The sequence below is a fragment of the Lynx canadensis genome, chromosome D2 (genome assembly GCF_007474595.2).
Source record: "Lynx canadensis isolate LIC74 chromosome D2, mLynCan4.pri.v2, whole genome shotgun sequence".
NCBI classification, from domain to species: Eukaryota; Metazoa; Chordata; class Mammalia; order Carnivora; family Felidae; genus Lynx; species Lynx canadensis.
The window spans coordinates 9,138,744-9,164,865 of NC_044313.2; the positions used below are offsets into that span (position 1 = coordinate 9,138,744).

At 44.1% G+C, this 26,122-nt stretch overlaps 1 protein-coding gene across 1 annotated transcript in view; it reads right to left on the reverse strand.

The window, feature by feature from the left end:
* LOC115527698 (deleted in malignant brain tumors 1 protein-like) overlaps positions 1-25,690 on the reverse strand; it is a 72,489-nt gene extending 46,799 nt beyond the window's left edge. Inside the window, 9 exon segments of the mRNA XM_032595302.1 lie at positions 2,346-2,536; positions 5,452-5,539; positions 6,648-6,677; positions 6,825-7,177; positions 7,656-7,719; positions 11,595-11,912; positions 15,377-15,382; positions 24,510-24,827; positions 25,654-25,690. Coding sequence (XP_032451193.1) covers positions 2,346-2,536; positions 5,452-5,539; positions 6,648-6,677; positions 6,825-7,177; positions 7,656-7,719; positions 11,595-11,912; positions 15,377-15,382; positions 24,510-24,827; positions 25,654-25,690 — 1,405 coding nt within the window.
* Between the last annotated feature and the right edge of the window lie 432 nt (positions 25,691-26,122).

The following is a 26,122-nucleotide window of genomic DNA, read 5'->3' on the forward strand; positions in this document are numbered from 1 at the left end:
GCTCTGATGCCCACTCATTTTGAAAAAGGAGGTTAGTGATGCAGAGATAGGGCAACTATGAGCAGGACTGGCCAAATAAAGACAAGATAGGACCCCGCTAGAAGGCACTTGTAAGGTGCTCAGGCTTTGATGTCTCAAAAAACACTGAAGAAAAAAAAAAGCACTTGCCTCACCCTGGGATGCTAAAGCCAAAGAATCCCAAGAGTTTTGGATGCCCCCCCCCCAAATCTGCATAGGGTCAACTGGCCCCTTTGCAGATAGAGGAACTACTTGCAGCAGTTTTAGTTCCTGTCCATGAAGTAGGTACAAATGCAGGTGCCAAGAACAAAGAATTCTTGGTAAATGAATGAACGCATTCCAGGGCTTACCTGGTCTTGCTGTCACTGTCTTGGGTGTTGTCATTGGGATTGCTGTGAATACAAGATGACACCCTTCAGGTAAAAAGGGAGGATGTGGGTAAGTCAAGATGGCCACCTCCCTTAAACACCAAGATTCTGGTTGACTCTTTCTCCCTGGCATCTTTATAATGAGTGCCCCCCCCCCCCCCCCAATCAAACTCTGTTTACACGTGATCTTGCTATTCCTCAGATGTGTGGGATCCAGCTGAAATGATATCGTCCTCCTCTTCTCAGCTGCTGGAAATATAACAACACTTAAGTTGTGCCATTCTGTGCCAAAATGTGAACATGCAGGGTGTCCTTCCAGGGAAAAAGGCATTTCTTCCATGTGCTGCTGTTTTGTTAACTTTCCCTAAATGGGGAATGCTTGATTAGGTGCGTCTCAATGTCTTTGATAAAAGCAAGGAATTGAGAAATCAAATTGACGGTTACCAATTTACAGAGACCCAACTGTTGGTATGTGTCACTTGGTTCCACAGTGAATGAGCATCAAACTTGTGCAAGATGTGTGCAGACAGAATGTCTCGGCTAGCTGGACGGATACAGGAAGTTCAGAAACGTAAGAGAGAGATCAAACTATGCAAATAAAAGCACCAGCAGTGGGGACAGAGGCAGACACACGAAGGAAGAATGAAGGTAAAGTGACAATAGTAAACGTGACTCACTGATTAGATGTGGGGTCCGGGAAACCGCCTCTGCAATGATAGAGAAACCTCATCAGTAACTGTTCAATCACAGTGACAGTGACTTTCTCTGATCCACTTTGTGACACAGAGCATCTCCTCTCTGTTTCATGGCATATTTCCCAAGCTTGCTACTGAGCCTCCCCAGCTCCTGCTGACAGAGTGGGATACTGGTCTGAACTGTAGTTCAGACTGACTGGTGGACCAGGGCGGACGCTAGAACTGCACATGAGGTCCGTGAGGCAGCCTTTTTTCTCTTAGTGGTAAATAGTGCAGGACCCATCCGTGGGTGACCTCAGGACAATTACTGAACCTCTTATGCCTCAGTTTCCTCATCCATAAAAAGGGAAGAACCATGGGTTCGTGTGAGGATAAGGAGGGAATGCATATAAAGCGCTTATAGTGTTGCCTGGCATGAAATAGGCGTTCGGTAAATGTTCGTTGCTATTTTGATCACCTTCGTTGTGCTTACCAAACCTTGAGAACCTGGGTTTCATCAGAAACCAACCTTGGCTTAGCTTCTGTCTGCCTTCTGGCTGCACGTCCTCTACACCCCATCTCTGTGCTCATACGGCTCCCTCACCTGCTGTGCCCCCTCCCTATTTCTCGACTCACAGCTTGGCCAGCCTTAAAGACAAACGTAAGGCTGTTTCCTCCTATGTTTCCCTCATGGGTACAGCCTGCGTCTCTCTCTCTCTCTCTCTCTCTCTCTTTTCTAATGTTTTTTTTTTTTTGCTGAGATGCGTGTGTGGGTGTCAGTTTAGTCTATTCTAGTCTATTCTATTTCTTTGCCTTCATTTAGTATATTCTACTTGTCCTCTCATTGCATCATGTGCTCGTCTTGAACTTCTAGGTTGTACCCAAGCCCCTCCTAGGCTGAGACCACACCTTCTTTTAAAGGTGTAAGTTTGAAACCACCCACCTAATACTAGATTCAGAGTAACTCCAGAAATGGCTTCCTAATGGGCTGACTGCAATGAGGTGTTTATGGGAAACCAGATCCATGGTGAAGTTGCCAAGTATTCAGCACTTATGATGCGCCATCACTGTGCTAAGGGCTTTTACTTGTGTCGTTTCAGGTAAGCCCCACAACAAGCCTAGGAGGTAAGCTTCTCTTATTCCCATTATTGGGGGAATGGATTGAGGCACAGAGAGGTCAGGTCTCTTGTCCAGCATTTGAGAGTAAGCAGCTGGTTCTAACTAGCCTCGAGGCGGGCCGTCCAGCTCTCGCTCCAAAGTTCCTGCTCCTAACCACCATTCATACCTTTGGCTGCAGAATAATAATAAGCAATGAAGTTTTTCCCTATGTTGTTGAAGCCTCGGAAGTACACTAGGGTCAATGAGCTGGAGGAGGACGCGTAGGTGAGGTAGGAACCAGAGCAGGTCTTCCCCAGGGACTTTGCCGAGGATGGAGGGCCGTCCAGGATTTCAAAATATTCATTGGTGCAGTCGAGGCTAGGGAAGCAAAGACAAATGGCTGCCTCTTGGCCTCCCCATTAGCGGATCTTGGAGGTAGCCATGAGGCAGACCCTTTCTTTCAAGACATCGAAGCTGGGGCAGATTAAAAGCCTGTCAGTCATTTAAACATAGTTTGGATTCTTTTTATCCCACCTTTTCTTAAGGGGATGGGATTTTCCCTGGAAGAGGGAAGAGGAGGCCGAGACAACAGATGGATACCTGCTGATGCCTGGGACTGTGGGTGCCTGGAAGCCCAGGGCCAAGGCCGGGCCAAGCAACGGCCTGCCTGTGGGACATGGCTTCAGGTGGCAAATAACTTATTTACAAACTTTACAGGAGACCTGCCCAGAGGTCTGCCCAGCTTGCTTTGTGCAAGTCATACGATCTGTCAGCTCTTGTTCTACGTTGTGGGGTTTTGTCCAGATGCCCTGGTGTTAGAGTCAGAAGACCATTTCCATGCCTTGGCCTGATGAGTGGTGCCCTCTAAGTCATATTTTTTTTTAAAAAAAGTTTTTTTTAATGTTTTACTTATTTTTGAGACAGGGAGAGACAGAGCGTGAGCAGAGGAGGGGCAGAGAGAGAGGGAGGCACAGAATCCGAAGCAGGCTCCAGGCTCTGAGCTGTCAGCACAGAGCCCGACGCGGGGCTCGAATGCACAAACCGCGAGATCATGACCTCAGCCGAAGTCAGACGCTTAACCGACTGAGCCACCCAGGCGCCCCAGTCATCTTTTTTTTTTAAGTTTACTTATTTATTGAGAGAGAGAGAGAGAGCACAAGCAGGGGAGAGGCAGAGAGAGAGAATCCCAAGTAGGCTCTGTGCTGTCAGTGCAGAGCCTGACGAGGGCTTAAACTCATGGACTATGACATCATGACCTGAGCTGAAATCAAAAGTCAGACACTTCACCGACTGAGTCACCCAGGTGCACCTAAGTCATCTTTTGATTAAGCAAAATTCAAAAGTAATAAATAATTCAACTTGTTCCTGGGAATTAATTTCCATAAGACACTCACTTGCGAACGACATCAGACTTGACTACTTACAATATTAAAACCTGAAATTTCTTAATTTATTAGGTCTGTTGGGGGGGGTGTTTCCCTGGAATCTGCATCTTTAACCAGACACTGAAACATACATTCCCTCTCTCTCTCTCCCTCCCACCCTCTCACTCTCTCTCTCCTTCTCTCACACACGTGTGTGCGCACACACACACACCCACCCACATGTAGATGTAGGAAATGTTGAGAGCAGAATAAGATATGTGGCCCAGCCAACAGTACTGTATTACTTCCTGATTTGACATTGTCCTACAGTTATATAAAAGCCACCATTGGGGGAAGCTGAGTGATGTGTATGCGGGACTCTATGTATTGTTTTTGTGACTTCCTATATGTCTACAATTATTTCAAAATTCAAAATTCAAAAGGGTGTGAAGGACTCTTTTGCTTATGAGAATCAAGCATGGGAAAATGCTTGGAACTTTAAACTGCACATGTACTTAAATAATGTACTTGTGACTTACTTAAGATACGGAAATGCCAGCAGTATATGATCAGATGCCTTTGCCTTGATTTCCCACACACAGGTTATGTTGTCATGCATTTCATTCCGTGGGGGATTCCTAATCGCTCCAGATGAATTAGCGATAATGCTGCCACACTGAGATTTTTCTAAAAGCAGAAAGGTATTTTAGAATTTCAGTCTTTTTCATTGTTCAGTTCACTCATTTTGTGATTTACGCTTTATTTTCCTTTCATTTTTTTTTTCCACAAAAAAAGGTCTCGTGGGTCATTACGTTGTGGGTATTGTCTTAGGACATATCAGACACATAAACCAGTCTAAAAACTCTTGGAAACTTAGGAAATTAGGGCATGAAAGTGTCAGAGTTTTGAAACATCTCTCTCTTTTTTTGAGAATTCTACCACTGACATGGTCTTACGGGGCAGAGCAGTTACCCAATATCAGTCAGAATCTTTCCCTCTGGTTAGTCCCTAGTGGTGGGTTCTGTGGCTTTGATTTTTGTCAGGCCACCAGTAGTAATGAGTAAGCAGCTTCATTTTCCCAATTAAAGCTGAGCCTACATGGAGCCTGTATGTGTATGAAGATGTCAGTGTTCCATCTGTCATCTGTTATAATTTATTAAAATTACGCTATTAGAAATCCACTCGGTAGTGAGAACTTTCCCTGAGTCATCCACCCCTCCAACATTGACATCATTCTGTGTCTGCCTGTTCACAACCTGTCCATTTGTTTTCCCATCTGCTTGTCTGTCTGTCTATCCATCTGTCCAATACTTGGCACAAAATTAAAGATAACACCTATGACAGTGGCATTCTCCATCAGATTATCTGGCTGTGTGAGAACTGGACCTACACTTGATTGGCTCTGGTCATCTACCCGTGTCTCTTCCATAGAAGGACCAGCCAGGCCCTCCAGGCATCAGTATTATTTTAGTCCTTTATCTCCAAGTTGTGCTAAGAAAAGTTTAGTGAAGCTTCTGGAATCCCAAGATACAGGCAACAAGAAAGGGGGGGTGGGTGGAAATGGAAGATGAAAGAGAAAGGACAAACAAGGAAGACAGAGATTGTCAGAGAAAGGAAAAGGTGGGGAAGAAGAACAAGGCCATTATGGAGGCAGCTCTCTGAAATGATGCTCTTGGGTAGCGCCCTGGCAACGTTGCTGTGTTAAGAGCTGCAATGTCCTTCACATGTAATGGCCATGGTGGAGACCACACAGGCTGGCATTACTTGATTATTTGGACTGCCTTCTTTGACTACACAGAAATGGAACTGGAACTGTAAATTTATCAGCCTTCATTATTGGACACTTTATTCAGAACATGAGTTCCGAGGGATGAGCCAGATAGGGCAGTAGTATTTTTGCTCCATTTCCTTGGAGAATCACTTCAGGGCTTGAGCTGGAAGATGGCGGTCAGAGCAGCCAAGGACACCAAAGTCTCACCTGCCATCATTTTTCCTGCTGTGAGGGCCAATGGGTGATCTGTCAAACACACAAAGGACATGTGGCTCATCAGCTGGTGCTGAGGTTCCCATCCCATCTGCACATGATACTCTGAAGCAGCTCATAACAAATACAGTGTGGGGTCCCTCCTAGAACTGCTAAGTCATCTCTGGGGGCAAAGGCCAGAGCATGCTGGGGATGTTAATATGTAGGAGATGGAAGAAGCACTGATCTAGATCCTTCCCAGACTTTGATAAATTATCCTCTTGTCAGACACACAAATGAGATATCTTAAAATTCAGGGATTAAGAAAACTAAGGACATGAAATTCTGGCACTCGTAGACAACTCCAGTGACCCAAGGGCACTTCGAGGTAAGAATAGGAAGAGGCACTGATTCATCCCTTCTTTTGACCTGGTGAGTCAGCACCTAAGGATGCTGCAGATCCTCCTTCGTGTCCCCCGGAGACCCTTTCCTGGGACCAATGCATTCCCACCTGCTAGACAACCCAGGAGGCAATGTGCCTGAAGCTTTATCAGAGCTTTTCCACTTAGCCTTACTTATGACCCATTGTCCGACCCAAAGCTGAGGGCAGGGCATCAGGGAATGTGGGAGATTGAGAAGGAGAGATGGCACTAGCATGGAAAACTCTGGGTGCTGGCGCTCAGAGCATGCAGGAAAACCAATGGCAAAGGCAGCTCTGGGGGCACCAGGGAAAAGGCAGAGGCAGGGAGAGGGTGGGGATAGAATTGGGTCACCTTGACTGTGGCCAGGTTCAGCCCACCAGCCATCTGCCCCTGGGCAGGAAGTGTCCTTCCCCACCTCTTATGTTTTCACCACCCCCTACCCTAGCCACCCATATCTCATTGCCATTACCTTGCAACCCCCAGAGCTGACAACCTGAAAGTGCTATGCAGAGGTCTGGGAAATTTAAAATCTGCTGCCTCTGTGTAAAATGGGGAAGAAGTAGAAAGCGAGGCTGGATCAGATGATTTCTAAGGTACTATCCATTTCTCCCACCAGACAGTCAGGTGACTCCGTGTGTTCCAGTCACTCCACTGGCCTGGAGAATGACATACCCAACTTCCAGCAGAACCTCTTCCCCAAAGTTTGGGTAAACTGCACATGTAAATATCGCCTTCCTTACCTGGTGGTGTGGCCATAGAATATTCAGCATCTGTAAGTGTGAAGGGTTAAGATATCTGCTGTAAGCAAATAACGTATTGGTTCTTTCTCAATAGCTACATTTACGTTGTCTTTTGAAAAGTACTGTCTTGGAAAGAGCCAAGGCTGGGCTCTGCCAGGGAGGGGAGCAGGGGTTTACCTGAACAGATCACGCCGGCATCTTCTCCGTGCCCACAGTTGTGGGAAAGCCAGCCGATGTGGGAGCACTCCTCCAGGTGCTGTTCATCCCCCCTGCAGCGCACATTGTCAAGGAGGATTTTCCCAGATCCTTCCCCAAAGTGGGCCTCACCTGGGGCTGAAATGGCCCAGCCACACCCCAGCTGCCTGCAGATGATGTTTGCTTCTGACAGATCCCAGAGGTCATCACACACGGTCCCCCAGACTCCCCGGTAGAAGAGTTCCACGCGGCCTGCACACCTCCCGTGGCCACCTACCAGCCGCACGGGGGCCCAGCCTCCTGGGGAAGAACCAGGGGTCAAGGGGTGATGGCCACTCGCTCTGCCTTTTGATGACTAGACTATCTGATGCCCAACCTAACTTTTCTTACTTTCTATGACTTTGTTATTCACACTCTTCACGCTGTCGTGTGAGATCCCATGCCATTCTCCACGTGTGTCTGCTTTGAGAAGCCTATAACGTCTCCCTTATCCACACTCTATTTAAGGCCGCTTGCCTGTGGTAGAGTATTTACCAAAATGACCACAGTTCTTCTCTTCCTGATCTCCCCACTCTTTACAATGTGACATTGCAGCTCTGCCCAAGAGGTTCTAAGTTGGTGGCCTGGGACTTGCGTTGCCCAGTAGAATATGGCAGAAGTAATGGTGCACTCATGTGAAACTGAGGCCTCAAGAGGCATGAGAGGCTTCAGTGTACTCCCTGGGAACACTGAGGTAATCATGCGAATAAGCTTGAGCTAGGCTGTGGGTGACGAAAGACACATGACCTCATTGCCTCCGTTACCTCCGATAACAGCTATGGAACTATAAGACATGTGAGGGAGGCCATCCTAGGCCAGGAAGTCTTCACCTGACTTGCTGGATAGTCACAGATGCATGAGCAAGCCCAGCCGAGTCAGCCAAGACCAGCCAAGCCTATCTTAGATTGGCAGAGCTGCCCAGGTGACCCTCAGACTCATGAGCAATGATAAATGATCGTCATTTTAAACCATTGTGTTTTGGGATGGTTTTACATGGCAATAGATAATTTACACACTTGCTTATCTGTTAAGATAAGTTACTTTTTGTGGTGACCATTTTGCAACATATACAAATATGGAATCATTATGTCGTAGACCTGAAACTAATACAATGTGATATGTTAATTATACCTCAATAAAAAAAAAGGATGTAAAGAAGAAAGCTTGGGCAGATATATAAAAAATGTAAATTTATAAAAAACACAGAAAAGAAAGATGTGGAGTGTGAATTCATGTGATTGAACTCACAGAGCCAACAATGGCGCCTTTGGTAATCACCACGCCCTCAAAGCCATGGCCAACAGCCAGGAGCTATGGCACCTGCTGGGCACTATTCTACCAGGGATGCTCAAACCCTGAAGAGTGATAATGGCTCCTCTCTCTCCTTCCTGAATCTTTTTTCTTTTTCTTCTTTTTTTAAATGTTTATTTATTTTTGAGAGACAGAGACAGAGTACAAACAGGCAAGGAGCAGAGAGAGAAGAAGACACAGAATCTGAAGCAGGCTCCAGTCTCTGAGCTGTCAGCACAGCTTGAACTCATGAACCGCGAGATCATGACACGAGCAGAAGTCAGATGCTTAACCGACTGAGCCACCCAGGTGCCCCCCTTTTTTAATCTTTTGACTGTACAGCTAGATTAAGAGACTCAGGAGTCCAATGTTTTACTCCTACCTTATCTGACCTCAGACTAGACCTAATTTGTAAAAGAAAAAAAAAAAAAGCTAACTCAGGGCTGAATGTCCTAAAATATTGCTCATCGCTGATCACAGCAGAAAACCATCTCAAAGAGCCAACTCACTGTTCACTAATTCTGTATGGTTATCGGCCAGCCCTAAGTTCTAATTTGGAAAACATGTTAATGTCTCCAACCCTGCAGCTCATAGGGAGTCTATCTGGTTTCTTCCCTGCTTGACATAATCCCATTGCCCCCTCATCCTTCAAGTCCTGCCAAGAACCCTTGGATCTGGATGGAGACCCTCTTCTGGGATCCCATGGCATTCTGTGCTTCCCCATTAGAGTATTCACCACACTTTTTGGTAACAGTTTCTTCCTCCCTCCTCCCATGGACTTAACTTACTTGAGGATCAGCTCTGTTTATTGCTATCTATAACCCCAGTGACATTATGAATCCTTAGTGACATATATTCATTCACCCATTCATTGTTGAATGAACAAAGTTGTTCAGAAGACATATTATAAAGAGGAACAGTCTTACCTGGAGGTGCAGAAGAAGGTGGGTGTTGAGTCACTGATGTGGGAAGTAGGTTCTCATAGGCTGTTGGTGGGTAAAAAAGAAGGATGGTCATCTGGGAGCAGTCAAAACATTGGGAGAAGATACAGTTGTTTCAAGGCGTCATCTGCCTTCTCCCAGGATTCACCAGGAATAACCATGACACTGTATTCTAAGTCCAGTGACCTCACAGCCACAAGATCTTCATTTAGGACAGAGCATGGTATTATTGCCTGTTGACGAATGAACATGCACTACATGGCCATCAGAAAAGCAACTCGTGGACAATTTGCCTTGTGTGACCTGCTGTAGGAGAGACCATCAGTTGGCCATCACCTCTTTCTTTGCTGCCTTCTCTCCAGGTGTGTCATGACTTCACCTGAACAAATCAAGGAGATTCACAAAGCAGTTCCTGGAAGCGGAGTGCAGGAGAGGGAGGAGGGCATCAACTCTGAAATGCACCAGAAATCTTGAGGGCAAAGAAACTATTTTACATCTTGACTGTGGTGGTGATTATATAGCTGCACACAATCACCCAAATCCATCCAACTGGACCTGAAAATGGGTGAGTTTTATGGTACACAAATCAAATATTAATTAAAAATATGATGGGTTGATGGATGAATAAAGGGATGATAGATTGATAAATTTATCATGTGATCTAGGTAGGTAGGAGCTCATTTTCAAATCCTTCAAATTCTGCTGCATATTTGAAAATTATCACAATAAAATGTCAGATGGGAAAGGGTCCCCCAATTTCTAGTACAAGACCTACATCTCCGTCCTTCGATGACCACCTCTCACTTGCCACAGTGCCACACACTTCATTCAGCCAATCCACGTGGCTGCTGATCTTCTTCTCCTTGTTAGTCACAGAATGTCAAAGGCATAGAATTTTTATGGAGCCTGGACTCCAATGTGCCTGTTCTAATGACATGGAGAGTGAGGGCCAACGTCATTCACCTGGAGAGAGACCAGCCAGGATCAGATTCCTTCAGCTCAGGCCCTTTGGCCCCCACCCCCCACACACAGCCTCCCTTAGTTGGCATTTGACCAAAAGAAAAGATTGTGCCCTTAGTTGGCATCTAACCAAAAGAAAAGATTGTGTGAGTGCCAGGCACCAGTGCTTGTCTGGTGCCAGGCATTTTGGGCATTGTCACATGCAATTCTCAATTATTCAATTCTCTATGTTATTCTGACTCCTACGAAGAGAAATGAAGATGAAACGGGATCAAGAGATGACATCACTTGGCTGAGGTCGTATAACTGAGGGTGAGCATATGCCATGTCTGCCCCTCCCATTAGGGTGCAGACCCTGTGAAGGAAGAGCACTGGGGGGAGGGGTTTGACCTCTGCTGTGGCTCCAGTGTTTACTGGCACACAGTTCAGCATGTGGTGGACACTCAGTCAATATCCATGAACGGACAGATGGGTGAATAATGAAGCTGGGAACCAAACCAGGATCTGACTCTAAACCTCACACCAGGTCTAGTAGATGAGGCCAAATGTAAGACGGGTCCTACCTGGGGGCAAAGCAGCTGTGGACTGAACACCTGTCAACATGGAAAGAGACTGAGCATGTTATCGTGTCTTATTTAGTGACTATTTACTGGTAACATTCTAGTTTTAGGGAGCTTGGAGGCAGACAGAAGCAGAGACCATGCCCTTGAGGATCTTAGCATGTCCTGGGGATTTGAGCCATGAGACCAGTCAGCAAATGCTGAGCTTCCCAGCGGGCTTCAGAAGGCAGTGCTCCCCCAGGGACCTTAGATGTTGAGGGGTATGGCTCAGGACGAGCCAGGTGCATCCTGGCAGAGCTTGTCATTCGTAGGAACGTTTTCCCAGCTGCCAGAGGGACAGAATCAGGAAAAATTCTGTGAGGCAGAGTGCCAACTGGAAAGACACATAGGTTTGGGAAGGTCACCAGGCCTAGACGTGGAGGGCTTGGAACACCAGCTGACAAATTTGGCCCATCACCAGAGGTCACAAACTCAAACTCGAAAGTTTCCAAGAGCCGTGGGAATAAAACAAGTAAGGGGTTTGAGTGACAGGGACTGTGTGAACTGGAAAGCTGTTTCGTGACCAAAGAGTCAACTCTTTCTCAGATCCAGTTGGTGAATGTAATAAAAGAATTTGTTGTTTTGAGCCTTAACTTCTGTTTATACTTTTTTTTTCCCACAAACGGAAGAATTTGGATTTTTATGCTAGATAATGTGTTTTGGCTGAGTTCGAGTTCAGCCTGAATTTTCAAACCAAACAGGTCACATCTGAGCCTGGATCCGTAATCATGAGCCGTACTCAAGCAATCTGCAGTCAAGGGGATGGTCAGGTCAATGCATAACTTTGAAAGGGTGTAGACAACACCAGTGGCCTGCCTTGATCCACTGACATTTCTGGACCATGCTGGCTGTGTGTGTGGAAGAATGAGTAGTGAGGGGATAACAGTAGCCTTCCAAGTGAGGACTGACAGTCAGCCCCTCACCTGTGCAGACGACACCAGCATCCTCCAGGTGCCCGCAGTTGTGCCTGGCCTCACCCCTGTGCGCGCACTGCCCCAGGTGACTCTCGCTGCCCGCACACTGCACGTCGTCCAGCAAAATCTTCCCAGAGCCTGCCCCGAAGTGGGCCCCCGTGGGTGCCGCCACGGCCTGGCCACACTGCAGCTGGCGGCACACGACTGTGGCCTCGGCCAGGTCCCAGAGGTCATCACACACGGTCCCCCATGTGCCCTGGATGAGAACCTCCACTCGGCCCGAGCACCTCCCTGTGCCATTCACCAGCCTCACGGTCATGGAAGCTCCTGGGGAGACAGAGCAGCGGGATATTGTGAGATTGACTTTTATTTATGTCAGCATGTTGCCTTGATCCTGTTACAGTGGGCTGATATACTGCTGTTGTCATAATTCCTCTGGGTTGGGCAGATAGAGAGATCAATGGTCTTGGAACATCAGAGCTGGACTTTCTCCTTCCCAGAAGTGCCAGAAGACCCCAGTGAACAGCAACATCTGGCTTCTGGAGGGGGAAAGGCAGAGGTCCTTGGGTCTCATCCTTGCACACGTATCCCTGTCCCACTGACGGCAGAAGAACTTCAGGGAACCCTTGACTTGAGGGCCATCTGGATGCGATGGTCATGGCTCTGTGGACAGCTGACCAGAGTATTTCCATGGGAGTTGCCCAGTACGGTGTAATCTGGAGATTACAGAGTGCTCTTTCTTGCACTAAAGACATTTCTTTGCCGCCAGCACAGTGGTATTTTTAACCATAGAACATTCCCTTAATGCCTAATAGGGGAAAAAGTTGATAGAGTTCACCCCTCAGGATTTACAATCAGTGACAGGATGGAGAAACCACACACTTTGCGCTATCAGGGCAAGTAAGAGGGATACCTCTAGGAGTCTAACAACACTGTTGGTGACAGACATTTCATCTGCTTTGAGAGATCAGTTTATGTAGGACTGGCTTTGAAACAGGAAGATGATTTCTGCAGGTCGATCATAAAGGAAGGAGGTTCGCCCCAGACAGAGTGAAAGGAGGGGCAAGTTCACGTGGAAGGGAAACCTGTGGGGGCTTCAAGTGCAACATGATTTGATTAAATGAACTCATTTCCTCTCCTTCCACAAGCATGTGAAAGGCCTTAAAATGTAATCTGCAAGGACAGAGAAAACGGGAAGAATAGGAAGAGCTGATGGGAAAATCCCAGCACGTTCTTTTTAGAAACTAGAGACCAGAGAAACCTTGTGGATGATGTGTTTGGAGGAAGAGGATGCCAACCAATGTAGGATTGAGGTGCTGGCAAAGAAGGGCATAGTGGTCAATTGTATTTTCTAAAGGTGTCTACAAAATCTCTCCCATTCCTCGAGCCCTCTGGAACCTTGACAGTCCCATGTCAGAAGGAGGAGTCTCTGTATCATCCCTTCAAAACCAGGTGGGCCTTTGTGACTTTCTTGACCAATGGAGTGTGGCACGAGCCAGGGTGAGGGAAGTGCCATGCACTTGGGCTCTATTTCCTCAGGGGACTGTCTCCCAGAACCCAGCCACCACCCTGGGAGAAAGGCCAGGCCTAATGCAGATGCTGATGTTTGAAAGTCAAACATTTAAACACACTTCTCAGTGTGTTTAAGTTTTTCTAGGTCAGTTCTGTCACCTCAGCAAAAGGCAAATATTTGATGACAACAATGATGGCGATAGTTATTATAGAACTAATGTTTATATAGACTTCCTGGTGTCCAGCACTAAGTAAATGATGCTTTCAGCATCTTTAACCTCCACGGTGGTCCTCCAGCCACATCTGTGTATCTATGTGTGTGTGTGTAGATGTGTATATATAAATAATAGTGTCGGGGCGCCTGGGTGGCGCAGTCGGTTAAGCGTCCGACTTCAGCCAGGTCACGATCTCGCGGTCCGTGAGTTTGAGCCCTGGGCTGATGGCTCAGAGCCTGGAGCCTGTTTCCGATTCTGTCTCCCTCTCTCTCTGCCCCTCCCCCGTTCATGCTCTGTCTCTCTCTGTCCCCCCCAAAAATAAATAAACGTTGAAAAAAAATTTTTTTTTAAAAATAAATAATAGTATGTATACATGTATATAGACACTCATGGATGTATTACAGGCAAATATATTCTATTATAGTACCCATATTGTAGGTGAGGAAATTAAGGCACATAGCAGTTGAGTAATGTGCCCAAGATCACACAATTCTGGGGAACCAGTGTTTGAAATTAGGAAATTTGTTTCCCTAGCCTATGCAAGAAATCTTAGTGAGATTTATTTAGTAGGAAACAAAACAAAAACTAGAGAGAACTCCCAGAAGAATCAGATTACTAGTTTGTGGGTATAGAACCAAGGTAGTGGGTGAAGTTGGAGAAGGACGGCTGCATGACAGTAAGTCTGTTAGCACCGTGTAGTTGTTAATGCACATGCATAGAGCACCTTGGTGGAAGGAAGGAAGGAAGGAAGGAAGGAAGGAAGGAAGGAAGGAAGGGGAAGGAAAGAAGGAAGGAGGGAAGGAAGGAAGGAGTCTGCTTCAGATCCTGTGTCTCCCTCTCTCTCTGCCCCTCCCCTGTACTCTCTCTCTCTCTCAAAAATAAAATAAACATAAAAAATTTTTAAAAATAAGATGCATTTTATTTTGAAATATTTAAGCATGAAAATGTATGCAGGATATACTAAAAGTACCAATTTATATTTAAAAAATTATATTACTATACGGGAGTATAGGCTAATCTAGAGCTAATAATTCAATAGTTAAAGTAAAAACAGAAATACCAAAACACCAAACAAAAAGCAACTGAGTAAAAAGAAAAGAAAATAATGTCTTATACTTAGAAGAAAGATATTCTATTTTCTTCTGCTGATTTAATGTAGGAATTTATTAAGGAGTAATGGATTTCCACCCTAAAGGATTTTTATGATAAATTCTAATTTACTAGAGATGAAGATCTGTTTATTTTTTTTGAAGATCTGTTTCTATAGATGCAAAATATATATGCTCGCATTCCTTTTACCAAAATTCTTTCTTTGTTTTGTGATCCTTATTATAAGTGTGGAGTTGCTCAGACTTGCTTTTTTCCCTCAATGCTAACCAGAGAGATTCTAACAGCTCCTCACTGCTGCCGAGGAGAGAGATCTCAGCAAGGTAAAACAGTAAGAAAAAGTCCTTCTTTTCAGTTAGATAGAGAAAAACAGATACTATTTTGCTGCATAAAGTTGTCTTTGCAGATAAAATTTTTAAAATTTAATAATCACAGATTATTTCTGTCTAGTGAAAGGGTCTGCAATCTAATGGTTGTTTTATTTGTTGCCTTGGCCATGATATTTATATTGACATTCTGCATTCTAGAAGGTTCTAAAAAGCCTGGCGTGCTTCTCTGTTAAGCCAACAGTGATCTTTGGCACCTCCCAGTTCCCTACACGAAAGAGATAAAAAGCAGAATCCACGGTCCCACTAGATTTCTTATTTAAACGAAGAGTTTAATGGCCAACTCATCTTTGACAAAGCAGGAAAGAACATCCAATGGAAAAAAGACAGTCTCTTTAACAAATGGTGCTGGGAGAACTGGACAGCAACATGCAGAAGGCTGAAACTAGACCACTTTCTCACACCATTCACAAAAATAAACTCAAAATGGATAAAGGACCTGAATGTGAGACAGGAAACCATCAAAACCTTAGAGGAGAAAGCAGGAAAAGACCTCTCTGACCTCAGCCGTAGCAATCTCTTCCTCAACACATCCCCAAAGGCAAGGGAATTAAAAGCAAAAGTGAATTACTGGGACCTTATGAAGATAAAAAGCTTCTGCACAGCAAAGGAAACAACCAACAAAACTAAAAGGCAACCAACGGAATGGGAAAAGATATTTGCAAATGACATATCGGACAAAGGGCTAGTATCCAAAATCTATAAAGAGCTCACCAAACTCCACACCCGAAAAACAAATAACCCAGTGAAGAAATGGGCAGAAAACATGAATAGACACTTCTCTAAAGAAGACATCCGGATGGCCAACAGGCACATGAAAAGATGTTCAGTGTCGCTCCTTATCAGGGAAATACAAATCAAAACCACACTCAGGTATCACCTCACGCCAGTCAGAGTGGCCAAAATGAACAAATCAGGAGACTATAGATGCTGGAGAGGATGTGGAGAAACGGGAACCCTCTTGCACTGTTGGTGGGAATGCAAATTGGTGCAGCCGCTCTGGAAAGCAGTGTGGAGGTTCCTCAGAAAATTAAAAATAGACCTACCCTATGACCCAGCAATAGCACTGCTAGGAATTTATCCAAGGGATACAGGAGTTCTGATGCATAGGGGCACTTGTACCCCAATGTTCATAGCAGCACTCTCAACAATAGCCAAATTATGGAAAGAGCCTAAATGTCCATCAACTGACGAATGGATAAAGAAATTGTGGTTTATATACACAGTGGAATACTACGTGGCAATGAGAAAAAATGAAATATGGCCTTTTGTAGCAATGTGAATGGAACTGGAGAGTGTGATGCTAAGTGAAATAAGCCATACAGAGAAAGACAGATACCATATGGTTTCACTCTTATGTGGATCCTGAGAAACTTAACAGGAACCCATGGGGGAGGGGAAGGAAAAAAAAAAGAGGTTAGAGTGGGAGAGAGCCAAAGCATAAGAGACTGTTAAAAACTGAGAACAAACTGAGGGTTGATGGGGGGGTGGGAGGAAGGAGAGGGTGGGTGATGGGTATTGAGGAGGGCACCTGTTGGGATGAGCACTGGGTGTTGTATGGAAACCAATTTGACAATAAATTTCATATATTAAAAAAAATAAAATTAAATAAAATTAAAAATTAAAAATAAATTAAAAATTAAAAAATAAACGAAGAGTTTATAAGGGTCTATGTCTCATTGTATGAATAGCTCTCTAGCTTACAAAATAGGAGTAGGAATATAACACACTACAATACAATACAATAATATAAGTAGTAATATTTCTCTAACATACCAGTTCATTTGAGATCAGTTAGAATATACACGTGAGTAAAATTGCAATGCAAATGTGCACTGTCAGCCTAATCGCAAGGAGATTACGCTCAGAAGAAAAGGTGAGGAAGCCTGCCGAAAGGTTAGAGGTCAAGCTCCCCTTTACAAGTCCGAATTCTCCTGGGCCCTCAGAATTTGCTCTGTGGACACCCTCCTCCCCACATCGCTCTGGAAAAGCATGGAAACACCACAGTGAGACTATCGCCTACAGTTTTCAACTCAGTCCTACCAGGAAATGTGTGCACTGTTCCCCGAAAGTTAAACCTCTTTTCAACAAGGCTCCTGTGAGCACCCTTGGGCCAAAATAGGCCGGCTTGCTATGAGCCATTGCTGCTAACAAGCGGCCTGGCTTACTGAGCCCAGCTCCAAGGATGTTGCCTTGGGGTGGCCCTCCCCACGGCCAATCGATTCTGTCCCCCAGGAAGCTGTAAAGTAAGGCAGAATCCACCCCTGCCTCCTATTTGAAACAACTTTGTGGTAGGCAAAAATGTCATGTCCTTCCTCCTTCCCAAATGGGCTTGGGGTGGTGGTGGTGAGTTCAGACCTGCTAGTTATTCAGAACAACCCAGAGGAGCAGACAGATTCATCGATCAGATGTGGTGGGCACACTGCCTGGGGCCCAGGTGACTGCTAAAGATCCCTAAAAATGTCTTAATTTATTTAAAATTAGAAGAAAAAGATGACCTCAGTCTAGTCTACATTCCATTTGTCTTTATACCAACACGGTCATAAAATATAATTCAGTATAAGGGTCTCTGAAAGCAAAAGTGCTCAGGGACCCAGGGATGTCAAGAAGTGGCTCGAGCTGGGGCTCGAAACAGAGGAGGTGATGTGTGACTGCTGTGTGATACGCTTTTAGGAAGCAACAGAATATCTACACACAACCGTAAACTCCCACCATAGAGTTTATTTGGAAATATAAACACTTGAGGTGAGCCTGAGTGGCTCAGTTGGTTAAGCATCTGACTTGATTTCAGGGCAGGTCATGATCCTACGATTTGTGAGTTTGAGCCCTACATCGGGTTCCATGCTAACAGTGCAGAGCCTGCTTGGGATTCTCTTTCTGCTCCTCTCTCTGCACACGCCCCCTGCCCCAACGCCTCTCTCAAAATAAATAAATAAACTTGAAAAATAAACATTTGATGACACCTGACCTGGAAAAATTCAGTTATCATGTGAGTTATTGTGGAACCAACCTTCAGATACCCAAATGGTACAATGAGTTTTTTCTCTTTGTAAAGCAGATGTGCAGGCAGGTACCCCAGGGTGAAGAAGGAAGAGATGGGCTGGGGCTCATTCCTAATACAGAGTTCTAGGCATATTAAAAGGGTACATTTTGCCTGTCTGTCACCCTGGAAGCTATAAATTTATAAGTTTTTCCCATTAGGAATTTTATACTAAAATCTACAGAGTAAGTGATTACCACAGCTGACACCCCCGTTTCCTGGCTATGGTCCTAATGCACCTGCACTGTACAATTAGGCTTGCAAGAATGTTCTCTTCCCAGTAGTCCAGAGGTAGCTTTGGACATACTGTCTCCACCCCCCTGCCCCCCAAAAGGCTAGTAGTCACATGGGTTTGGAGTCAGATTGCTACATGCCCAGATTTTGGCTTCACCATGTTCTAGGTGGGTAATGCTAGAAAATGATCCTTTCTGTGTCTCATTTTATGAGCCAATGGTGAGGGTTGTGGGGACAATAATGCTGGGAGGTTCTTGTGAGCACTCAGTGAACTGTCAGTTATATGAAAGCATCCGATTCTCTGCTTTATTACATTTTGGTTGTTCCACAAACATTAGCTCCCCCACCCCCCGCATTTTCCCAAGGGCTTACCTGCCAGGGGGGTGGGTGTGGATGGCAGGGCCGCAGGCTCCGTTGTGTCTGTGGTTGCAAATAATCCATCACCTGTCAGCAGGGATGAACAGAAGCATTCCCAGTAATTGGGACATCCCCTAATTTCAACTTCAGAAAGACTAAGTTTCAGGGGTGCCTAGGTGGCTCAGTCATTTGAGCACCCGACTCCTGATTTCGGCTCAGGTCACAATCTCACGGTTTCATGCGTTCGAGCCCCACATCGGGCTCTGTGCACTGACCCTGTACAGCCTGCTTGGGATTCTCCTTCTTTCCCTCTCTCTCTCTGCCCCTCCCCCAGTTGCACTCTCTATGTCTCCCTCTCAAAATAAATAAATACGCTTTAAAAAAAATGAGAAAGAAAGACAAAGATTTGAACACCAAGCCAGCTTGAAGGTCACGGTCAGGTAGAAATGTCGGCTCCTGACTCTGCTTTTACGCAGGCCAGGAGTCCTCTCCTGGCTGTGGTCAGTGGGCCCGGGAAGGGGCCAGTCCACTGCCCTGCACACAGTGCCCTCCCCCCTATTCCCCGCAGAACAAATAACAACCCACCTGCTAGAATGGCCATCATGGGAAGTGTTGCAGGTGTGGTGGGCACGGCTGCTGTCAGCACTTCACCTGTGTCTGGAAAGCAAAGAGAGGCCTTGTGCACCGCTAGATGCGACCTCCCCACATGGGGAGGGGGAACTTCAGACAGGCCCCAACAGAAGCCTAGGCGCAAGTCTGTCCTGCTATGGTCTGGGTCTGCTCTCTGACTGCCTTTCCTGGTACACCCACCCAACGTGGGTATCAGACCCCACTGTGGGGTAAAAGGCTCACGTGTGGATGGTATGCCCTCGCCTGGCACACTCCGGTTCTCTAAGTGCCCACAGAACCAATGATAGATCTTTTCCCTCATTTCCTTTGAGGAGCAGCCCAGATGTGTCCTGTCACGGAGACATGCAGTCAATTACACAGCTGAGTGTTTTCCATTTCGATGTTTGGTGGCTTTATCTTGGCTCTGAGTAGCCAAAGCCGTGTGAGGCTTCCATAGGGCATGAAGACAGCCCTGTTTTCATCTTATTAACTCGTAAAATGGCAATAAAGTATTGTTTTGCTTCCTTTTTAAAAAATTATTTATTTATTTTAAAAAAGTGGGCTCCACCCCCAGCACAGGGCCTGAACTCACAACCTTGAGGGCAAGAGTCTCATGCTCTACTGACTGAGCCAGCCAGGTGCCCCTGTTCTGCCTCCTTTTAAAATTTTTTTTTTCAATGTTTATTTATTTTTGGGACAGAGAGAGACAGAGCATGAACGGGGGAGGGGCAGAGAGAGAGGGAGACACAGAATCGGAAACAGGCTCCAGGCTCCGAGCCATCAGCCCAGAGCCTGACGCGGGGCTCGAACTCGCGGACCGCGAGATCGTGACCTGGCTGAAGTCGGACGCTTAACCGACTGCGCCACCCAGGCACCCCTCTGCCTCCTTTTTAAAATAGCTTTATCAAGGCATCATTGCTGCTCAGAGAGCTGCATGTATTTAATGTGTACAGCTTATTGGGTTCAAACATACACAAACACTTGCAATATTATCACCACAGTCACGGTAATAGACATATCCAACAACTCCCAGAATTTCTTTGTATTTTCCCCTCCTTTTTTTTTTTTTTTTTTGTTGTTGTTGTGAACACTTAGCATGGTATGCATACTCTTAGCAAATTTAAAAAAAAATTTTAATGTTTATTTTTGAGAGACAGAGCAAGAGAGACAGAGCATGAGTGGGGGAGGGGCAGAGATAGAGAGGGAGACAGACTCTGAAACAGACTCCAGGCTCTGAGCTGTCAGCACAAAGCCCCACGTGGGACTCGCACTCGGGAACGGTGAGATCATGACCTGAGCAGAAGTCGGACGCTTAACCCACTGAGCCACCCAGGCACCGCTCAAATTTAACTACTTGCATATATTGTATGGTAGATCTCCAGCATTTATTCATCAAGCATAACTGAAACTTCCTATCATTGAACTCCCTCCCCTGAACCCCTGACAACCACCACTCTATTCTCTGCTTCTGTGAGCTTGACTATTTGAAATGCCTCATATAAGTGAAATCATGCAATATTTATCCTTCTGTGATTGGCTTATTTTGCTCAGCATTATGTCCTCCAGATTCAGCTATATTGCTGCCAATGGCAGAATTTCCTTCTTTTTTTTTTTAAGGCTGAATGATATTCACTTTATATAGGTACCACATGGTCTTTATCCGTTCACCTGTTGATGGACGTGTGGGTTTTTTCCATATCTTAGCTATTGGGAATGTTGCTGCAATGAACATGGCAATGAAGATGTCTCTGAGAGCCTGATTTCAATTCTTTCGGGTATATTACCCAGGAGTAGGATGGCTGGATCATATGCCAGTTTTAGTTTTAATTTTTAAGAATCTTTGAAATGTTTTCTATAGCAGCTGAACCATTTTACATGTCTACGGGCAGTGTGCAAGGTGCCAATTTCTCTACAACCTCGCCATACTTATTATAGTAACCAACCTAACAGGCACGAGGTGATATCTCATTGTAGTTTTGATTTGCATTTCCCCTAATAATTAATGATGTTGAGCATCTTTTCATATGCCTGTTGGACATTTTTATCTTCTTTTTGGAGAAACGTCAGTTCAAGTCTTTTGCCCATTTTTTAATGTGGTTATTTGATTTTTTTGCTATTAAATTTTGGGAGTTCTACATAGATTTTGGAAATTAGCCCCTTAGCAGATATATGATTTTCAAATACTTTCTCCCATTTCATAGGTTGCCTTTTAATTCTGTTGATTGTTATTTCTGCTGTGCAGAAGATTTTCAGATCGATACAGTCCCGCTTACCCATTTTTGGTTTTGTTGCCTGTCTCAGGTGTCATATCCAAGAATTTATTGCCAACCAGTGTGAAGAAGACCTTCCCTTATGTTTTCTCCTAGGAATTTTATAATTTCAGGTGTTATGTTTAAGTCTTTAATCTACAATGAGTTAATTTTTGTGTATGGTATAACACAGGGGTCCAATTTCATTTTTTTTTTTTGCACGTGGATATTCATTTTTCCCAATATTATTTGTTGAAGAGACCATCATTTCTCCATTGTGTATTCTTGGTACCCTTGTCAAAGATCAATTCACTATATATACGTGGGTTTATTTCTGGGTTCTCTATTCCGTTCCATTGGTCTATATGCCTATCTTTATGCCAGTACCATAATGTAGGTTTTTAATACATTTTGGAATCAGGGAGTGCAATGCCTCTAGCTTTGTTCTTTCTCAAGATCGCTTTGGCTATTCTGGGTCTTTTGTAGTTTCATATGAATTTTAGGATTGTTTTCTCTACTTCTGTAAAAATTACCCTTAGGATTTTGATGGAAAGAGCTTTGAATCTGTAGATCTCTTTGGATAGGATGGCCATTGTAACAATATCTTGTCTTCCAATCCATGGACATGGGATCCTTTACATTTTTTGTATTTCCTTTAATTTACGTCATCAATTATAGTTTTTGGTTACAGACCTTTTACCTCTTTAAGTTTATGCCCAAGCAATTTTATTTTTGTTGATGATACTGTAAATGGGATATCTTGATTATTTTTTCAGATGGTTCATTGTTAAAGAAACACAATTGATTTCTGTATGTTGATTCTGTATCTTGTAACTTTACTAAATTCATTTTTTAGTTTTAACATTTTTTTTTCTCTCTGGAGTGCTTAGGGTTTTCTATATGTAAGATCAGGTCATCTGGAAACAGATAATTTAACTTTTTCCTTTCCAACTTGAATTTCTATTATTTCTTTTCCTTACCTAGTTGCTCTGACTAGGAATTCCAGTACTATATTGAATGGAAGTGGCAAGAGAACATCCCTGTCTTTTATTCTGATCTTTAAGGAAAAGCTTTCAAATTTTCACCATTGTGTTAGCTGAGGTCTTGTTATATATGGCCTTTATTATGTTGAGGTACGTTCCTTCTACATCTAGGTTGTTAAGTATTTTCATCATGAAATGGTGTTAAATTTTGTCATATGCACTTTCTGCGTCTATTGAGATGATTATGTGATTTATTTTTAAAAATTATTTATTTAATTATTTTTAAAAATTGTAATTCTTGTATAATTAACATACAGCGATACATTAGTTTCAAGTGTACAACATAGTAATTCAACAATTCCATACATTACTCAGTGCTCGTCATGATAAGTGAACTCTTAATCCCCTTCACCAATTTCACCCATTTTAAAAACTCTTTAATTGTGTTAATGTGGTATATCACATTCATTGATTTGTATATGTTGAACTACCCTTACAACCCAGGGAAAAATCCCACTTGATCGCATTGTATGATCCTTTTAATGTGCTGTTGTATTGTTTTCTTTTAAAAAGGATCTCAAACATCTTTTTAAAAAGATGCTCAAACAGAGCAAAATATTAGGATTTGATAAAACTTAGTATTGGATATTCAGGGGTTCATGATACTATTTTTACATTTGTCAGTGAGTTTGAGACTTCTCATAATGTTATTTTATATATGTAAATGATTGGCTAGCCACTTAATTATTTTGATCAGTTTAAATAATTTGGGACTAGACTATCTAGAAATCAGTTAAACCATCACAGTGGTTATTTAAAGTGAGTTGTAATAGAAAAAGAAAAAAAATCACATAATTGATTTAATTTTTTAGTTGGTCACGTGGTTCATTGTACAAGGTACAGTGTACAATCAGTCTTAGTATGTCAAATACACACCAGAAGTTTTACTCCTAATGGCAAAGCAACTGAGACTCAGTTCCAATCAAGGTGAAGAAGGGGATCTTGTGATGTGTGGCCAATGTCAGTGGGAATTTCACTAGCAACTATTTTATTGTGACACCCATGTTATCATGTATTTAAGGAAACAGGCTTCGTTGTTCTCCTATCAAATACCTACAGAGGGAGAAATGATTCATTTTTATATGCTGTGTCCTCTTCTAACCACTTACTTGTTTTTGTATTTTTCAGATTCCTGAAATTAAAAGGATGCTACATACTGATCATACAAATATCTGCTAATATGTGAATCTATCAGCAGTTTTTAAAATACATCTTGATCACCGTAAATATTATTTGGTAGAAATTAACTCAATTTCAACTTACTTTATTTTAATTGACTGAGCCTCTGAACCCTTTAGAGTCAACTAAATATTCTCAACATCCAGGTTTTGTTTAGGCAAGTTCAAGAATTATTTAAGAGGTCTAAGTGGTGAAACGAGAAACCTGATTCCCCTTCTGCTCTGTGCTCCTCTGTATGATGTGATATGATGTAGAATGGCTGTTGCTGGTGTCACTCTACCCTGGAGTGACTCAACCATGCAGGACCACTGGGCTGCACAAGCCCAGAAATCGCCATCCATGTACCACATGTGGTGACCTGGAATTGCCATCCACATACCACATGTGGTGACCTGCATGGTGATAGAATCCATGGTGCATTCTAGGAGGGTGGTGCTCCCTGGAGTTGTTCCATGCAAAGACCCTACTAACTTGGTTTAGGAAAGGGACATTCTTTTTTTTTTTTTTTTTAATGTTTTTAATTTATTTTCCAAGAGAGAGATTGACAGAGTGTGAGAAGGGGAGGAGCAGAGAGAGAGAGGAAGACACAGAATCTGAAGCAGGCTCCAGGCTCTGAGCTGTCAGCACAGAGCCCGACGTGGGGCTCGAACCCACGTACCATGAGATCATGACCTGAGCCGAAGTTGGATGTTCAACCAACTGAGCCACCCAAGTGCCCCAGGAAAGGGACATTCTAAGGAGGAAAATCTTCAAAGCAAAAGAACCATGCAAAGAATGGACCAACCTGACAGTGTGTATGCTCGGGTGGCAGTTTCAGGCTCTGTAGTTGGAGTGGGGCCTGGTGAACCATCAGCACCTGATGGCCAGAAGAAATCCACATGCTAAGGCCTATGGTGCCATTTATAATATGAGTCATTAAAATAATCATTGAGAAATGTCTGAAAGGAGACAAAGAAGTGATGTGGGGTTAAAAAAAATGATACAGCCCCTTACCTCTGCAGACGACACCAGCATCCTCCAGATGCCCGCAGTTGTGTCTGGCTTCACCCCTGTGTGCGCACTGCCCCAGATGGCTCTCGCTGCCCACACACTGCACATCATCAAGCACGATCTTCCCGGAGCCTGCCCCGAAGTGGGCCCCCGTGGGTGCGGCCATGGCCTGGCCACACTGTAGCTGGCGGCACACGACTGTGGCCTCGGCCAGGTCCCAGAGGTCATCACACACGGTCCCCCACGTGCCTTGGATGAGAACCTCCACTCGGCCCGAGCACCTCCCTGTGCCATTTACCAGCCTCACGGCCACGAAGCCTCCTGGGGAGATACGAGGAAGACAGAGACTGGAGATCTAACTCTCTAAGGTTGGGGAGATTTCTTATATTGGGGTATACTGTTAGGTAATAATAGTTCAAGTTTTCAGAAATGCTGTCTCTTGACATAATCTTCATCATCTACAGTAAAAGAACAGCCTTTATAAATTACTTTATTTTAATTGTTTTTTCTATTTATTCTTACTGAGAGGACTTGTCTTCTGCAATGTGGCCCAATAGATCTGGAAGTAAATATCCCCAAGGGATATTTAAAGGAATTGTTTGTTTATTACCTGGTGATGTTCATATAGGAGGTATGGCTTATGGAGATGATAGTTCTTTTCTAAATTTTTTTAAAAGTTTATTTATTTATTTTGAGAGAGAGAAAGAGAGAGAACAAGTGAGCATTGGGAGGGTAAGAGAGAGAGGGAAAGAGAGAATTCCAAGCAGGCTCTGCGCTGTCAGCACAGAGCCTGATGTGGGACTCTATCTCATGAACCATGAGATCATGACCTGAGCCGTAATCAAGAGTTGGACACTTAACCAGCTGAGCCACCCAGGCACCCCTGGAAATGTTAGGTCTGTAATTAAAGGCAAAGAGGCATTAGCATATATGCTAACGAGAAGGCCTAGACATAGCTGAGGAGATAAATTTTGCTCAAATGGAGCAGTGCAGGGAAAATGGAAATCAATAGGTGACATTTTGTCTTTCATATATTTTATTGTAGCAATTCTCTATTGTAGAGAGCCTAATAGTATTCTTAACATTTAACCGTTCCATATCATTTTCTCAAATCATCTTGGGATGAGCAGTTAATTCTTGTTCACACCTTCCTTCTCTAGCACTCCCGAGGTAACTTCGATCATGTCATCAAGAAAAACACAGTGAAAACAACCACAGTGATCCTTGTAGTTGGGCAGGTCTGGGTGAGCCAACCTTTACCACATATGGTTGTGTGACTCTAGTGTTGTCACACAGTGCCTTCTGTTCATCTGTCTTTTCTGAGCTCTGTTTATGCATTTATGAAATGTTGGAAATCGTGCCTTCCTTTATGGTTATTGTGGAGCAACAATATTGTGAAAGCCCTTAATTCTGTGCATGGCACAGAACAGATGCTCAGGAAACATGAAGCAAGTCACAGAGAGGCATTACCTGCTGGTATGAGTGTAGAGTGAAGGATAGAAGGGCCTGTTGTGGGGATGGTAGCTGACAGTCCATCACCTATAAATGATACAAACAGGGACATCATTTGTGACCAAGAACCTCCTAAATGTAGGAAAGGAAGATGTTTACAATGA